This window comes from Meles meles, chromosome 5, assembly GCF_922984935.1.
Source record: "Meles meles chromosome 5, mMelMel3.1 paternal haplotype, whole genome shotgun sequence".
Taxonomy (NCBI): domain Eukaryota; kingdom Metazoa; phylum Chordata; class Mammalia; order Carnivora; family Mustelidae; genus Meles; species Meles meles.
In genome coordinates this window covers 86,640,917-86,659,443 of record NC_060070.1, presented here as the reverse complement: position 1 = coordinate 86,659,443, position 18,527 = coordinate 86,640,917, and the positions used below count along the sequence as shown (strand labels likewise).

The 18,527-nt window shown below is 39.0% G+C and overlaps 1 protein-coding gene across 1 annotated transcript in view; it reads right to left on the bottom strand.

Moving 5' to 3' along the window:
• ZFAND3 (zinc finger AN1-type containing 3) overlaps positions 1 to 18,527 on the bottom strand; it is a 357,108-nt gene that overhangs the window by 223,590 nt on the left and 114,991 nt on the right. Inside the window, exon 2 of the mRNA XM_046005671.1 lies at positions 9,638 to 9,678. Within this exon, the coding sequence (XP_045861627.1) occupies positions 9,638 to 9,678 (41 nt within the window). The remainder of the gene's footprint in view (positions 1 to 9,637; positions 9,679 to 18,527) is intronic.

Below are 18,527 nucleotides of genomic sequence, written 5' to 3'. Positions count from 1 at the left end.
CTAGTGGTTACCAGAGGAAAGAGAGATGTATGAGCAAACTAATTAAAGGAAAGTGGGACATATAGGCTTCCAGGTATGAAATAAGTCAGAGATGGAAGGTACTGCAGAGGGAATGCAGTCAATGATACTGTAATATTGACAAAGATACTGTATGGTGACAGATGACAGTTATACTTATGAGCACAGTATAACATACAGACTTGTCGAATTACTCTGCTGCACACCTGAAACTAATGTAACATTGTGTGTCAACTATACTTCAACAAAAATAAAAATAAATTATGTATAGTCTAATTAAAAACAAGATACCACACATACTGCTCTGTAATCTTGTCAATCAGCATTTAGCTGATATCCTTATATTATTTTTGAAAGGGAAAACAAAGATCCCAAACAAACTAATGGCATGTTAAGAGCATAAATTAGGAAACTCTATTATTCAGTAATAATTTCTGATTTAGGTAGAAAATTTGGCCGCAATGAACAGGACTGATAATTTTCAAACTGGATACAAAGTACACAGCAATAAGGAAAATGAAATCCTCCTTGACTACTGGCCATTTCAAACACTTAAAGCCTCTCCAAAGTTCATTTTGAACTAAAAACAATAAATATATGACAATACTGAGAAATAACAGAAGTAAACATGAGGGACGCCTGGGTGGCTCAGAGGGTTAAGCCTCTGCCTTCAGCTCTGGTCATGATCCCAGGGTTCTGGGATTGAGCCCTGCACTGGGCTCCCTGCTCAGCGGGAAGCCTGCTTCTCCCTCTCCCACTCCCCCTCCTTGTGTTCCCTCTCTCCATCTGTCTCTCTGCCAAATAAATAAAATCTTAAAAAAAAAAAAAAAAAAAGTTTTATTTTCTCTCCAAAGTATCAGAAACCAGCATCTAAATTGACTCTTTTGAAAATCTTACAAAACTAAGTATCACCGAGCTCTTCAGTCATGTTAGAATGTGTTTATGTGACATGTATCATTTTATTTATTGTAATATTCTTTATCAATAATGATACACAAGCACAAGTAACCACGTAACAAAAATAAACTTAACTATCTTCCAACAAATACATATATTTTAAAAGTTACATTCAAATAATTTTCAGAGGTGCCTTCTGCTCAGGCCATAATCCCAGGACCAGCCCTGGGTCCACACTGGGCTCCCTGCTCAGCCCGGAGCCTGCTTCTCCCTCTGCCTCTGCTGCTCCCCCTGCTGTTGTGTTCTCTCTCTCGCTCGCTTGCTCATTTACTCTCTCAAATAAATACTCTTTAAAAAATAATAATAATAATTTTCAGAAAATTAAATAACTACGCCAGTAGCTTATAATTTAAGAAATGTTTATCTGTATTTTTAATTAACCTTCAACTGACAAGAGATCTCTTATACTTTAGTTCCTCTATTTTTGTCCCTTTCTGTATATTGATGTATTCCTGGGGCGCCTGGGTGGCTCAGTGGGTTAAGCCTCTGCCTTCGGCTCAGGTCATGGTCTCAGGGTCCTGGGATCGAGCCCCGCATCGGGCTCTCTGCTCAGCAGGGAGCCTGCTTCCCTCCTCTCTGCCTGCCTCTCTGCCTACTTGTGATCTCTCTGTATCAAATAAATAAATAAAATCTTAAAAAAAAAAAAAGATTCTCTCTCTCTCTCCCTCTGCCCCTCCCTCCCCACTTCACAGTCTCTCAAAAATAGGTAAATAAATATTAAAAAAAAAAAGTATTCCTTTTTTTTTTTAACTGAAGTCTAGTGGACACACAATGTTACATTAGTTTCAGGTGTAAAACAAAGGAATTAGTCAAGTCTGTATGTTATACTGCGCTCACCACAAGTGTAGCTACCATCACCATACAATGCTATTACAGTATCACTGACTACATTCCCTATGCAGTACCTTTCATCCTCACGAGTTACTCATTTCATACGTGGAAGCCTGTACCTCCCACTCCCCTTTACCCATTTTGCCTGTAACCTTACTGCCTCCCCTCGAGCAACCACCAGTTTGTTCTCTGTAATTGTATGTTTCTGCTTTTTTTTTTTTTTAAAGATTTTATTTATTTATTTGCAGAGAGAGATCACAAGCAGGCAGAGAGGCAGGCAGAGAGAGAGAGGGGGAAGCAGGCTCCCTGCTGAGCAGAGAGCCCGATGCGGGGCTCGATCCCAGGACCCTGAGATCATGACCTGAGCCGAAGGCAGAGGTTTAACCCACTGAGCCACCCAGGAGCCCCAGTATGTTTCTGCTTTTTATTTTTTATTTTTTTAAAGGATTTTATTTATTTATTTGACAGAGAGAGATCACAAGCAGATAGAGAGGGAGGGGAGCAGGCTCCCCGCTGAGCAGAGAGCCCGATGTGGGACTCGATCCCAGGACCCCGAGATCATGATCTGAGCCAAAGGCAGCGGCTTAACCCAGTGAGCCACCCAGGCGCCCTGTTTCTGCTTTTTATTAAAAGTACTCCCTTTTAAGAGAACTAGTCTGTAATGCTTTTAAAAAAAAAAAAGCTTCTTGTACTGCAAGTAATTATCTCTCCATATTTATCCCATCTTGTATGAATCATAAACTAGCATATATCTTAAATGGAACAATATATTCAGTTCATGTCTACAGTATAAATAAATTGCTTACTTTGATTTCTCAATGAACACTTTTGTCAGTCTATAAATAATAAACATTTTAGTGTCAGTTTTTAAAGGAACATACTGAAAATTATTTACACATTAAATACATACAGGATCAACTGGTTCTTTTTACACTGAGCACATTCTAAGTTTGTCTTTTGATAAGCATCTATCATCAGTGCTACTCAGAGAACCTTCTGCCCTGGGACAGATCTTCAGACTCACTCCCTTATAAAGTAGAAAACAGCATATACATAATAACAACTTCCCAGTCACCACACTCCCCTACAGTAAGCATGTCCTCCAAGGGTGGTAGAGATAATGCCACATTACTAAAGGAGTTACTCCTGTCAGTTCTTTAAAAACTTCTGCTTTCCCGGGGCGCCCAGGTGGCTCAGTGGGTTAAAGCTTCTGCCTTCGGCGCAGGTCATGATCCCAGGGTGCTGGGATCGAACCCCGCATCGGGCTCTCTGCTCCGCGGAGAGCCTGCTTCCTCCTCTCTCTCTGCCTGCCTCTCTGCCTAGTTGTGATTTCTCTCTCTCAAATAAATAAAATAGTAGAAAAAAAAAAAAAAACTTCTGCTTTCCCCACTTGTGACCATCCCATTTGGTGTTTCTCTCAACCATACTTTTATTTAGCAAAACCATTCTGTGAAAAACACTGCTAATATGGTAATACAAGAGGGCTTTGTGAATGAGGGACTAAATGTCCCAAAATATCAAAGACTAATAGTTAGTATCTAAATTGGGTTTGCACTCAAACAGAAAATAGCCAGTATCACTGCTACCTTTGTAAGAGGTAAGACTAGAGGCTATGCTTGACTTTTCGTATATATTTTAACACTGCAGCAATCAGGTTTATTAATTCATGCTTTCATACAGAAAATCATATAATTCAAACTATTCAAGAGTTCAGAATAGACAAGTCACAAAAAATCAACTGGTTAATCCTTTGCCTAAAGACAGAAAAGAAATATGTCTATTTTCCAAAGAAAATGGGATCCCAAAAAACTCAATGACTTCCCAGTAAATTTCTGCAATTCTGCAGTTTTCAAATCACAGTGGTTTTAAATTATAAACCCCGTAATAAGTTCTTTTCATTTATGCATGTAACTCAAACACAGGTTTCACAAAAACAGTATTTGCCCTTAATGTCTGCAGTGCACTGATTATTTTCTATCCCACTCAGTTTTTTTTTTTTTAATATTTTATTTATTTGACAGAGAGAGAGATCACAAGCAGGCAGAGAGGCAGGCAGAGAGAGAGGGAGAAACAGGCTCCCCACTGAGCAGAGAGCCCGATGCGGGGCTCGATCCCAGGACCCTGAGATCATGACCTGAGCCGAAGGCAGAGGCCTAAACCGCTGAGCCACCCAGGCGCCCCCCCACTCAGTTTTTTAAAATGCAATCATGGTGCATCTGGGTACCTCAGACCGTTGAGCATCTGTCTCTTGGTTTCATCAGAGGTCGTGATCTCATGTGTCATGAGACAGAGCCCCAGGTTTGGCTTGGCACTCAGCGGGGAGTCTGCTTAAAGATTCTCTCGCTCTGCCCCTTCCCACTAAAATAAGTAAATCTATCTTAATTGATTAATTAAATGCAATTGTGACCCATTAGATTGATTTCTTTAACCACTAATGGACCACAACATCCAATTTTAAGAACTTCATTAAAAAGTACTGGTTCTGGGGCACCTGGGTGGCTCAGTGGGTTAAAGCCTCTGCCTTCAGCTCAGGTCATGATCTCAGGGTCCTGGGATCGAGCCCCGCATCGGGCTCTCTGCTTGTCAGGGAGCCTGATTCCTCCTCCTCTCTCTCTGCCTGTCTCTCTGCCTGTCTCTCTGCCTACTTGTGATCTTTGTCTGTCAAATGAATAAATAAAATCTTAAAAAAAAAAAAAATTTAAAAAAAAAAAGTACTGGTTCAAAAACAATGAATACTGTTACACTGAAAAAAATAAATTAATTAAAAAAAGGAAAAAAAAAAAAGTACTGGTTCAGGGGCGCCTGGGTGGCTCAGTGGGTTAAAGCCTCTGCCTTCGGCTCAGGTCATGATCCCAGCCTGCTTCCCTTCCTTTCTCTCTGTCTGCCTCTCTGCCTACTTGTGATCTCTGTCTGTCAAATAAATAAAATTTAAAAAAAAAAAGTACTGGTTCGGGGCACCTGGGTGGCTCAGTGGGTTGAGCATCTGACTCTTGGTTTCGGCTCAGTTCATGATCTCACAGGTCGTAAAATCAGGCCTCATGCCTGGCTCTACACTCACTGGCGAGACTGTTTAGGACTCACTCCCTCTGCCCTTCCCCACCATCATTTAAAAAAAAGAAAAAAACTCTATTTGAAAAGAAAAAAACCTTTTAAAAAGATGCCCCCCAAAATAAGTTTATTTACCATAACTATAAATACCGTGTTGTGAAATTTTGAGGCTTTCTAGTATAGACATTTACTGATTCTTACACAAACAATATAAAAATATTTAATAAAAGAAAAAGCATGAAAGAATATTATTTTAGAATACTATCAAGGGGGAGGAAAGCTAAAAGTGAACCAAAAATGATGACCAAATAGCTTTAAGAACTAGAAAGATTTGTGGCAAGATGAATTGATAACTTACTTTCAAGGATGCTTAAATATCATCCTTTTCAATACTTTAGACATTCTTTGCATAACCTCAAATAAATTGCAAATCTGCTAAGTAACTTTTTATCCTTTCTTTAGAGGTAATATAAAAATAGTTAACACTCTCAATTGGGAAGGATAATATATCAACTCAAAGGTGGGAGAATTCCTTATCCAGACTGCAAGTACTTCTGGCTTCTGCTCACAGATAGTCTCAGTCTTAAGAAAACTATACCAATGTTTCCTAGAAAATTGTGATCTGAGGAAAGAAAATAGTAAACATGCATAAGGGGCATTGACAATTAAGTAGGAAAAAAGCAAACACTTATGAGAATGTAAAAAAAATATATACTATAATAAAAATAACTTTCCTAGTTTTTTTAAGACTACATAATAACCTCAGATAAAGAGAATTCAGAAGACCATTTTCAACCCATTGCACCTCAATTCATAACATTAGAATCAATCTTTTCTTGGTGGCTTCCCAGAATACTCGCTTTAATTTTTTTTTGACTTTTTTAATTTAAATTCAATTAACACATAATGTATTATCAGTTTCAGAAGTAGAGAGGTCAGTGATTCATCAGTTTTATATAATACCCAGTGCTCATTATATCACGTGCCCTCCTTAATGTCCATCATTACCCAGTTACCCCATCTCCCTTCCCCACCAGCAACCCTCCCTCAGTTTGTTTCCTATGATTAAGAGCCTCTTATGATTTTTCTCCCTCTGTGATTTCATCTTGTTTTATTTTTTTCTCTCTTCCCTTTGATCCTCTGTTTTGTTTCTTAAATTCAACATTATGAGAATACCTCCTTTAAACATCCTTGTGATTCTGGCACAAGAAAATCTTGGATGTTAAGGGTCTTTAGGTCAAAGGCACTTAAAGGTTAAAAAGTAGCATACTGCATGGGGGGGGGTTGGGGGGGGGAGGTGTCCATCCTTGTGATTCTGGCACAAGAAAATCTTGGATGTTAAGGGTCTTTAGGTCAAAGGCACTTAAAGGTTAAAAAGTAGCATACTGCATGGGGGGGGTTGGGGGGGGAGGGGGACACCTCCAAATGGCCTAAAATGATTTCAGCCAGGCCAAACCAGGATTCAAGATGCCAAAAAATAAAAATGGATACAATATCCTCCCCCATTTCAATGAGAGAAATTCTGGTTAAGCTGCAAGCTATTAGGAACAGCAAATCCAACTGGTACTCTTATACATACATACAAATGGCTGATACAGACATTTCTTATTGTAACAATATGGAGAAACACTATTATTTGATATACAATTTACTGGCAAAATTAACGATTCAATGGTTTTTTTCTGTAACTTTCATTTCCCATTCCCTTCTTATTCCCTGTTTCTAACTTCAAATACCCCAGGAATCTTTTATAAAGAAAAGGAAATATAATCTGAAGTGACAGTAGGTATTGGGGCATATGCTCACAATTTGACAAAATATTTCATCAGAGGCAAACAGTTATCAAAGTTAGCTATAAACTAGGACCTACAGTTCCTCACCTAGTACTCTACTATCTCAAAGATTTTAAACATGTTTTTTATTACTCATTTCAATTTTATGCAGACAAGTTACAACAAACTCACTTTTTCACCACAAAGATTTATTCTGAAAAACAATCTTGAAAAATAACTAACCTAATGGGAAACAGCAGCTGTTTCTAAAGTGATTTTTCCATCTTTTAAAAGCACACTGTACCCTTTACGGTAAATTTTAAAAAAGAGTATTTAAAATCACAGTGGCTTTGGCCTAAAAAAATCTTGATGTTGTCCTACACATCTAATATCTATGCTGCAGTAATGTATTTCTGTGCTCTATTTCCAAACAGGAACAAAATCCACAAATATATCTGTAACGTTAGTTCCATGACTTTTCTTCTGTACTTCAAAAAAGAACACTAAATGCTACTTCCACAAGCAAAATGTTACCAGTCATTCCTTTCAAATGATGCTAAGGAAATTAAGAATATGGGGATGGGGGCGCCTGGCTGGCTCAGTGGGTTAAAGCGCCTCTGTCTTCAGCTCAGGTCATGATCCCAAGGGTCCTGGAATTGAGCCCAGGCTGCTGGGATCAAGCCCTGCATCAGGCTCTCTGCTCGGCACAGAGCTTGCTTCCCCATCTAGCTCTCTCTGCCTGCCTCTCTGCCTACTTGTGATCTGTCAAATAAATAAGTAAAATCTTAAAATCTTAAAAAAAAAAAGAATATGGGGATGAAGATAAAGAGGGGGAAAAAGAAGTATTTTCTTTACAAGCTTGAAAATACCCTCTTAATATTTTTGAAAGCAAAAGCAAAAATGACAAAGCTATATAAAGAGTAAATGGACAAAAATCACCACAGAAACAATAAATAATTATTACTATAAAAAATCAAACTACAAGTACAACGAAATGCAAAGAACATAGCTGAACTGCCTTCACTGGTAATTTTTAAAATTTTGTATTTAGTCAGAGACACAAGATGGTTCTTTGAGTATTTGATGTGAGCCCCTTTACTCTAAGGTGCCTGGCGTTGTCCCAAAGCCACACTTCACTGAATTATAAGGGGAAGCTAGCTCTCTATGGAGATAGTCATCAATCTAATACACATTTTGTCTCATTGCTATTTTCATCTTTACTATAAAACTTAAACTCTAACCTGTAAGGAAGCATTTCTTCATATATATGTAATTGTAGACATGCAGAGTCAAAAAGTAAAATATGCTCACTTAATGGCAGACATACTGTTAAAGTTGGATAAAAACCAAACTTACCAATATTTTTTTCCTTCTAAAGACCCAAAGTGTTTAACAAATTCCAAACTTTTAACAGATACAAACTGCCACCTTTCCTAACTCCCCCAATTCCCTCCCAACTATCTCCTAATTTAAGCATAAATGTAAAGGACTAAAGCCTAACTATGATTATTTTCTTGCCCAAATAGCATAATGAAAAGAAGGTGAAATCTAACAAAGAGTCTCTCCTTAACCAATCTCTAGCTATAAGCTCTTCTGAGCCCTCTTCTCAACTAGGACTCAACCTTGACCTATAAAAACTATAAAAACTACAGACTCAACACAAATGGTTTCATCTAGGCCTCCCCCAAACATTAAATATTTAAACAAACACCAACACATTTTCTAACAACTCAAGGCCACATCCCCAGAATGACCTTAGCCCCTCTTAAAGTGCCTGCCTGAGAAAGCTCAAGGCTACCAAAGAATTAAGGTTTTTCCAGCTGTAACACCTGTCCACAAGCCTCTGACCACACTATCTTAGACCATTTACTACTTGCAACTGTGAATCCTTCCTCTGTCCCTTTGAGATGCACATGCAACTCCTAAATCTCAGGAATCCCTGTCTCAAGGACATGAAAGCCATTCCTTTAAAATCTCACCATCAAGAATGGTAGGGCCTATGTTTATAAAAAAAAAATTATTTAAAAAAAAAATAAAGAATGGTAGGGCTCAGTCTCTCAGTCTCAGTAGCATAGAATCTAAATTTCCAGGACATCAGCTAGTAGACACAACCAACCTAGTCATCACTTACACTGACAAACCCTTTATAATTCTTTATTTCCCTGACTCTACTGAGCCAAGCTAGCAACTAGCTAGCCTCCTCCCTCATTCTCCATTTAAAATGCCCAGGTACCTCTGCACAAACAAGTTGTGTTCAGTTCAAATTGAACTCTGTCCCTTTGCTATACATTCCTGATCAAAATCTGTCCTGCGTCCAGCTTTATCTTTGACAAAATGACTAGAAAAGGAAGATTAAACATATCTCATTAAAGACATATGAGATCATTAGATATAAAATTCTTTTTAAAAAATGAAGGTTAAAAAAAAAAAATGAAGTTAAGTTCATGAAGGAGTCATAGTTTAGGGAGTCGACCAATCAACATTTGGGGGGTGGAAAAGGCTCTTGACAAACATCAAGCCCAAAAAACCCTTCATGTTACAAATGATGACTCTAAGGTCCAAAAAGATTAAGTGATTTACCCAACGTGATTTCAACAAGGGACTGGATTCAACATGATTCTCTTCCAGACTCCAACATGAAAATATCCTCTCTTGTATTCTCATTGGTAAAAGCAATATTCACTACTAATATTTCAAGTCAAGATCAGAGATGAACATGTTGTTATCCTACTACAACACATTTTATAGTTTCACTATATGCCCACCACTGTACATTATTAAAGTCTGTTGGGTGCAAGTACACAGACAATTTTATTTCACTCAGGGAACGCTGTTTCAACTGTCCTAGGGAAATATATGAAGTATCTTGGTAAAGAGAACTACTTTCACATATATACAAAGAAAACAAAACCCCATGCATAAACACAAAGGAAGGCCAAATAATTTAGATCGTCTTAAAAACAATTAAAAGAAAAACTAAAACAAATAAAAAACCCTTTTTCTGCACTTACCAGCAAAGCATTTGGAACAGAGATTCATAGTCTTGCTGGACCTGGGGCAAAAAAAAAAGAAAAAAAAGAAAGAAGAGCTAAAAATTCAGTATTACTCTAATGAAAACATAAAGATGTCTGAAATTAAGCAAGAAATCTCCTGGTCAGGGGATTAGCTAAAAACTAATGCTAATTAAGTCCCTAACCAGCCACCCACTCCCACAAGAAAAGGAAAACAAACAGAACAACAAAAACTAACACACACTTTGTTATCAGTGCATCAAACAATGCTTTATTTTTTGTGATGAGCAAAATTCAGAAATTGCATAGCATCGAGATCAGAATTACTCTAACATGCCCAGATGACACAGGAGTCATTTTGTCCCACAAGATTACCACATTCCCTCTGTTCACAATGAACATATACCACAAGTGAAGTGATCACTACAAACAAGGAATATTTTGTCTGTAAAGGAGTAAAACTTTCTACTCAGATACACCCTCATTTATGTCCCTAACATTATTTGAATTTTTATCTCATCTTCTTTCCCTTCATTCTAGTCCTATTTCAGATCCTGGTCACATTTTGACCCTGTTGTTTAAAATTCTTTCTTCAGAGGTTCCCAATCAAATTATTTTTCTTGTCCTTTGATCTGTTCATAATAGCTACAATTCACTGAATACTAACTCTGATAGGCACTTAACGTACATTATCTTATTAATCTTTCTGCCATCCATGAGATGGGTATTACGATACTGCTTTGCTTCTAAAATGCACTTTTTAGGGTGCCTGGGTGGCTCAGTGGGTTAGGCCTCTGCCTTCGGCTCGGGTCATGATCTCGAGGTCCTGGGATCACATTGGGCTCTCTGCTCAGCGGGGAGCCTGCTTCCCCCTCTCTCTCTGCCTACTTGTGATCTCCGTCTGTCAACTAAATAAATTAAATCTTTTAAAAATAAATAAATAAATAAATGCACTTTTTTAAAAAATCACATTAAAATTTCTACAACCAGGAAACATCATATGATTGGTTACAAGTGATGACTAAATTAATGAGTAAATGTTCCTACCACCTCCTCCCAGGTGTTATTAAATTGAGGGATCTCAGGAAACAGAGGACAGTCTTATCTCCATTTGACAGGCAAGCAGCTTGCCCAAGATCACAGAGCTGGGGAACTACAGAGGAAATACATGACCTTGGCCAAACGCCATCCTTTGTTCATAGCATAACACAGCACCTGGCACTACAAAGCAGCACAGGCACAACACGGTGGGCAATCAATAACTTGTCTATTAGTTCTTCTCGTTGCTGTTTCCCTTCTTGATCCTGATCCAAGTGGACATATTCCTACAGTTTTCTTCCCCAAACCTAGAATACTCTATATTGGATAAACTGACCTAGTTACAGCTTCATTCCTCAGCAACTCCCTTCCCAGTATCTCGGTCTTTGCCCAGAGATGCTCCTATACACAGTAAGCCAACTTTCTTCTGCCCTCCCTAGTAAATTCTACAATTAATGAAAGCCTCCCTCAAAAGTATTCCCTGAGGGGCGCTTGGGTGGCTCAGTGGGTTAAGCCTCTGCCTTCGGCTCACGTCATGATCTCAGGGTCCTGGGATCGAGCCCCGCATCGGGCTCGATCTCAGGGTCCTGGGATCGAGCCCCGCATCGGGCTCGATCTCAGGGTCCTGGGATCGAGCCCCGCATCGGGCTCGATCTCAGGGTCCTGGGATCGAGCCCCGCATCGGGCTCGATCTCAGGGTCCTGGGATCGAGCCCCGCATCGGGCTCGATCTCAGGGTCCTGGGATCGAGCCCCGCATCGGGCTCTCTGCTCAGCAGTGAGTCTGCTTCCCGCTCTCTCTCTGCCTGCCTCTCTCTGTGTCAAATGAATAAAATTTAAAAAAAAAAAAAGTATTCCCTGATGGCTATGGTGGTTTTCTAATGTGCTGGAATCCAAGACCTAATGGCAAGTAATTGTCACAGAGACAAAATTGGGGAGGTGGGTAGGGGGTGGGGGTCCACTGTTTCTCCTTCCCCAAAAGAGATGCTATGTTAACAAGTGAATCTTTCTTTAGGACTCTGCTTAATACAAAGGCAATAAGGAAATTCTGAGTATTAAGATGAAAAGATGTTATTATATTGGTAAAAATTTCTTTATTACATGGCTACTATGTGGTAAGCACACCAGATACCTTCAACTCCATTTTAACAAATGAGGAAAAAGAGGCTTCCAGAGGGTATATAATTTGCCAAAGATTACAGAAAAAGTATGTGGATGAACCTAGTCTGTCAACTCCAAAGCCTGTCTTCTTTTCACCATGACAAACTAGGGCCTCTGCCCCCAATACAGAAGCTGAAGGGTACACATAAATCCTGAGTCAGCACTGTGGTAATTTAGGAATATGGTCCCACAAGCAAAGATTTAATGTACACTGATCAAGTAAGCTCCCTGAGAAAGCAAAGGCTCTCATCAGGAGGAAGCTCAATCCCTGCCCTCTCCTCCAAATATACACATACATAAGGAAGCAACCTTAGACTGCCAATTATTTCAGTTCCAACTGAAAGAAACCTGAGGATGAAGGAATTTCTTTGTTTACTAGAAATCCCAGGAAAGCAAGCCTCTTCCAGATGTAGTCCCTATCTTTTGTCCATGCAGTAGCACAGAGAGCAAGAGATAACTTGTTTAGCACTTCTGATGTTTCCCATTATCCTATAGGAATCATGGAAAGTGTGCAGAGAACCAATGAGGGCAGCTCAGCACAACAACAGTTTTATCATCTGTTTCACAAAGCTGGTAAGGAAAAAAAAAAAAAGGGCAAAATTGCATTTTTCTCTGCATGCCCTTCTCTCCCTTCAGAGAATTTTTTTTTATTTTTTTAAAGATTTTATTTGTTTGGCAGAGAGAGAGGGAACACAGGCAGGGAGGGGGTGGGACAGGCGGCAGGAGTGGGGGGGTGGGGGGTGGGAAGGGAGAAGCAGGCTTCCCAACAGGCAGGGAGCCCGATGTGAGGCTCAATCCCAGGACTCCGGGACCACAACCCAAGCAGAAAGCAGACGCCCAATGACTGAGCCACCCAAGTGCCCCAGAGAATTTTTTTTTTAAGATTTTATTTATTTATTTGGGAGAGAAGAGAGCATAAGAAGGGGGAGTGGCAGAGGGAGGAGAGAAGCAGACCCCCTGCTGAGCAAGGAGACCAATGTGGGGCTGGATCCCAGGACTCTGGGATCATGACCTGGGCCAAAGGCAGACACTCAACCAACCGGGCCACCATCCTTCCCTCCCTTCAGAGAATTTATTTAAAATATCCACTATACCTAAATCTGACTAAGTGACATCCATTCCACTTTCTGAATGGGAATTTCCCAGCAACGTTCTTATCAATCAGGTTATGAAAGAAATAATACAGCTACTGATATTATTAACCAAAACAGAGATATATGAAATTTAAAATAAGCCAGCCTTTGGATATAGAAATAATGGCCACTAGTAATGCCAACTTGGATCACATAGTTCAGCAACACAGAACTTGAAAGAATTGCCAGAGGCTTCTGAGACCTTTTCTCCTTTCTCATATTCAACATGTAAAACTTGAAGTTAACCACAGGCATACAACTACTGATGGCCCATAGAAAGGCAATGTGATCAACCTGCCATCTTGAAACAGACAACAGAGTTCTCTATGTGACAGCAAACATGAAAGAACAGCAAACATGAAAGGTAAATAGGATTCTCTTATGTCCCACTGCTCCAAAGAAACTCCTCTTATAGAGATCTCCAAAGGCTACCATGCTTCTAAAACCAAGGATTAGTAGCTTGAATACTGGCCACCCAAAGAGATTAAATCCTAATCCCTGGAATTAATTTATCTGGGAAAAAAAAAAAAGGTTTTTGCAAACGAATTAAAGATTCTGAGTTTACTCTGTATTATCCAAGTGGAGCCTAAATGATACCACAAGTGTTTCTGAGAAAGGGCAAAGGGAGTTTGGAGAGATGCACAGGAGAGAAGGAGATATCAAGATGGAGGCAGGGATCGTAGGAGTATGGTCACAAACCCAGGAATGCTGGGACAGCTAGCTGAAGCAGGAAGAGGCAAGGAATGGATTCTCCCCTAGAACCTCACAGAGAGAAGGTAACCCTGCCAGATTTTGGCCTTTCAGCCTCCAGAACTTTAAGAGAATAAATCTCTGTTGTTTTAAGTCATCCAATTTGTAGTAATTTGTTACAGCAGCCTCACAAAACAAATACACAATTAGGTCTGCAATCTCCTCTCACTCCCTCCCTCACTCAATACCATTCATCCAGATGTACCCCTCTCAAAATTCCCTTTACTTTCAGCTTCTTGTTCAGATTCTAGATCAAATTCACTACCCAACCCTAGTTTTCCTCACCTAACTGCTCTCTTATGGTCACCTTTGCTGGCTCCTCCTCCACAGTCAAGATCTTTACCTGGAAATCCCAGGGCTCAGTCCTCATTACCTCCACTTCTCCCATGGCTTTAAATATTGTATCTATACACTAAAGACTCAGAAGTATTCACCATCATCCCAAACCTCTTCAACTTGCTCCAAACTCATATATTTAACTGCCTATTTGACATCTCAACATGCAGTTCAAAGTCAACATTTCAAACTAGAACTTCCAATACTCCCAAACTTGCCTGATGCATTTTGTCCACCTTTGTAAATGCCAACATCTTCTTTCCAGTTGCTCAAGTCAAAATCCTAGAAACCAGCTTTGATTTCCCTCTCTCCTATAGTCTCTCATACACAGTACTCAGCAAAATCCATTGTGTCAATCTCCAAATAGACCTCAAAACTATACTTCTCTCCTTTCTCAATGCTTCCACTCTGGCCATCATTACCTCACACCTGGGCCACTGAAAATGACTTTTTAATTGGTCTCCCCATTCCCACTCTTAACCACTTAAAATGATTTTCCACAAAGCAATGAGGAATCTTTTAAAACTAAATTAAATCATGCTGGGGGACTGGGTGGCTCAGTCAGTTAAGCATCTGCGCCTTCTGCTTGGGTCATGATCCTGAGATCAAACCCTGCATCTGGGTTCCCTGCCCAGCCGGGTTCCCTGCTCAGGGGACCCTGCTTCTCCCTCTCTTGCTGCCCTTTCCCCCTGCTCATGCTCACACTCTCTCTCACTCTGTCTTTAAAAAAAAAAAAAAAGGAAGAAAAGAAAAATTATTTTTATTTCTTGCTTAATGCCATTCAACAATTTCCTATGGCATTTAATATAAAATTCAAACATCTTTCCAAAACCACAATGTTCCCTCATGGTCTCACTCTGCCTACTTTCCCCTACCTCCTCTCTTTATTTCTTACAGTTTTTCTCCCCTCATTTACCACATTCCAACCACACTGGCCTTTTTTCTTTTCCTAGACTGTGCTATAGAGCTCTTGCCCATGCTGTTTCCTCTACCCTTAAATCACAGTAGAATAGCTCTTTCTTATCACTCAAGTCCTGGCTGAAACCCCCTAACCTGGGTCACCTGACCACCCAATTTAAATCAATCCCTCTTCCTGTTTTCTTTTAGCAAATTACCCTCCTGGTTACTCTTTTTTGGTACTTAATAGGAACCCAATATTTGTTAAATGAAGAAATGAATCCCCTTTTCCTAAAGGCATGAAACATAAAAACCTAAGTAGATTTCAAAAGTGTGTTTTGTAAAGGTCATTCAAACACCATCTGGAATAAAGGGCATCCACAATTCCTGTAACTGCCAGCCTGTCAGGAGCACTATCATACTATAGTACCTACAACTAGTAGATAATGCCACCCTGTGTATCCAGTCATGATTTGTCACTCAGGAGATAACAGGTGGCAGACACTTTCAGAAGTTTCTTTCCAATGAAATGGAGTTGGAAAGAAACCACCTTAAATTTTTCTCTCCTTTCAATGAATGTTTAATGCTATTTTCTAGTTCTGAGAACACATGACCCTTGTACAGAATTTAGAAAACATAGCATTTAAGTGAAAACCAAAGATCACTGATAATCCAAACCCCCAAAATGAAAACAGTTAATACTCTGAAATAATTCCTTCTTATCCTATGAATAAATACACATAATTAAGAATTTATTATATTTAACAGTATTGGTAAAGTTGTGTAGTATGTTCACAAGTTTGCATTTTATTATGCTTTATGACATATATACATATTTTCTTTTGCACGGATCACGTATTTCATTTTTTAAAATGTAATAAAAATATGTAAATTTCATTTTCATTTTAGATTTAGTTAATATTTCCCATGCCATTAAGTATTCTTCAAAATCCATTTCTAGCTCTGTAATAGTCTAGTACATACTATAATTTATTTAGTCCCTTGCTTACTGTTGGATGTTCAATCTCTGTCCCAGATTTTTTTCTATTATAAATATTTCTATAATGAGCATTTGAAGACATAAATCTCTGGTCATAAATCTTTGAATAAAGTTTCATTAAAACTGACTCTGAGGAGAATTACTAGATGAAAAACTATGATTTGGGTAAGTATGGCCAAATTACTTATCAGATAAGTTCTATGAATTTACACTGTCATCAAAAGGATCTGAAAATACTTTTTTCAATAAATTCTTACCAACATTAAGTATTATTACTTTCAAATCTTTGCTTGATGCGAGAAATGGTTATGTTACTTTAATCATTTGTTGACTTCTGAAATCAAAAATTTCCCAATTTTGAAGGATATTAATTTTCTAATGAAGGATAAATTAACTTCCAAGTAACTCATCTTGGGGAATTAAAATAATATTTCTGATTTCTGAAAATTCTAGAAACATTTTACTTAAAATATTTTCTTTACACCCATAAACACTACTATCTCTTATCCTAACTCAATCTTCTTTAATAATCTAAAGGAAGGCGAGAAGTAGAGGGAAAGGGAAGAAGGTAGAGATGGGGAGAGGTTGAGGGGCAAGGGAAGGAGAAGGAAGAGAAGGAAAAATCCAATCACAACATCTCACATACACCCAAATATTTATAGCAGCAATGTCCACAATAGCCAAACTATGGAAAGAACCTAGATGTCTATCAATAGATGAATGGATAAAGAAGACGTGGTATATATACAATGGAATACTATGCAGCCATCAAAAAAAAAACAAACAAAATCTTGCCATTTGCAACGACATGGATGGAACTAAAGGGTATTATGTTAAGCAAAGTAAGTCAATCAGAGAAAGACAATTATCATATGATCTCTCTGATATGAGGAATTTGAGAGGCAGCGTGGGGGGTTGTGGGGGGCAGGGAGGGGAAAAAATGAAACAAGATGGGATCAGGAGGGAGACACACCATAAGAGACTCTTAACCTCAGGAAACAAACTGAGGGTTGCTGGGGGGTGGGGGAGCGATGGGGTGACTGGGTGATGGACACTGGGGAGGGTATGTGCTATGGTGAGTGCTGTGAACTATCTAAAATCTTTTTTTTTTTTTAAGTTTTTTTTCATTTATTTACTTATTTGACAGAGAGAGATCACAAGTAGGCAGAGAGGCAGGCAGAGAGAGAGGAGGAAGCAGGCTCCCTGCGGAGCAGAGAGCCCGATGCGGGGCTCGATCCCAGGACCCTGAGATCATGACCTGAGCCGAAGGCAGCAGCTTAATCCACTGAGACTATCTAAGACTGATGATTCACAGACCTGTACCCCTGAAGCAAATAATACATTATATGTTAATTTAAAAAATTACAATGCCTCCTCCACTCTAAAAATCATTCCAGTTGCCTAGAAGATTAGATGATTAAAAACCAGTAACAATCTGTATGCCACCTTGTACACTTATAGCCAGAAAGTCTAACTTCCTACAACAGCTAGGTAACAAGAAACAACTCTACTAAATCTGCTAAATCATCACTCTTTGCTCACCCCAGGCAAACAAGAAAAAGGCCAGTTCAAACAGATGACATCCTAGCTGGCAATGACAAAGGAGGCTTTCAACTGTGCATCCCGCCTGTCTGAACTGTTATACATCACTCTAAATCATTCAGACAATGTCTGCAAAGTTTTCTTTCTAAGGGAATATTACAAAGGAAAAGACGGAGTTGTTAATAAGGGAAATTAGTTTCTAGAATGTAGCAATATGGGTCAAACTATTTTAAAAGACAATTTCAATTTAACAACTTAAGATTCCAGTTGAGGTACTGTAATGAACAGGGTCTTAACATTTTATACAAAATTCAAGGACAGCAAGGACACAACATACACATCTAGTTTTATGTGTTTCAAATTCCTACACTAAAAGATATACAGATGTTAAACAAGTCACTTTATCATCAGTGGTCCTGTACACATTACTAAGAGCTTAGTCTAGCACTATCTAACAATTAAAACAAGACGAGCCATGGTCACCAGTAAACTAGTAAAAAAGGAAGACAAAAATTAAAACACGTAAAAGCTCTACAGGAAAGGAGGGAACAAAATACAAAGAACTAAATAAAAATACCAAAAAATTACCCAAATAAGAGAACTAATGACACTACCAACTCTCACACACAATGGTAAACAGTGGCTGCAGCTGTCTTGGCATATATACCCAAATACAAGGATTTCCTCCTTAAAATTATCTGTCCCCCCCCCAAAAAAAAGGAATTGCTTTACAATTAAATCCTTACTTCTGAGGCTGGCACCAATAATTTTAGACTAAATACCAACAGGAAGAAAAGGAAAAAGCTCCCCAAGAAACCTCAAAGTGAAAAACTCAAGCATGCCATCATGCCCAGAGTAAGGGCATGTGGGATTTCAAAAGAGGAAGGCCATATCAATGGAATTAAACTTCCAGGGGCATCTAGCCAGTCAGAGTCTATGAAAGGGGAAAGAGAGTGAAGTTCTCATCACCAGGCAGAAACACTTAAGTTTGGAAGGATGTGAGGCAACATTAGTGTTGGATGCTTTGTCAAGGTT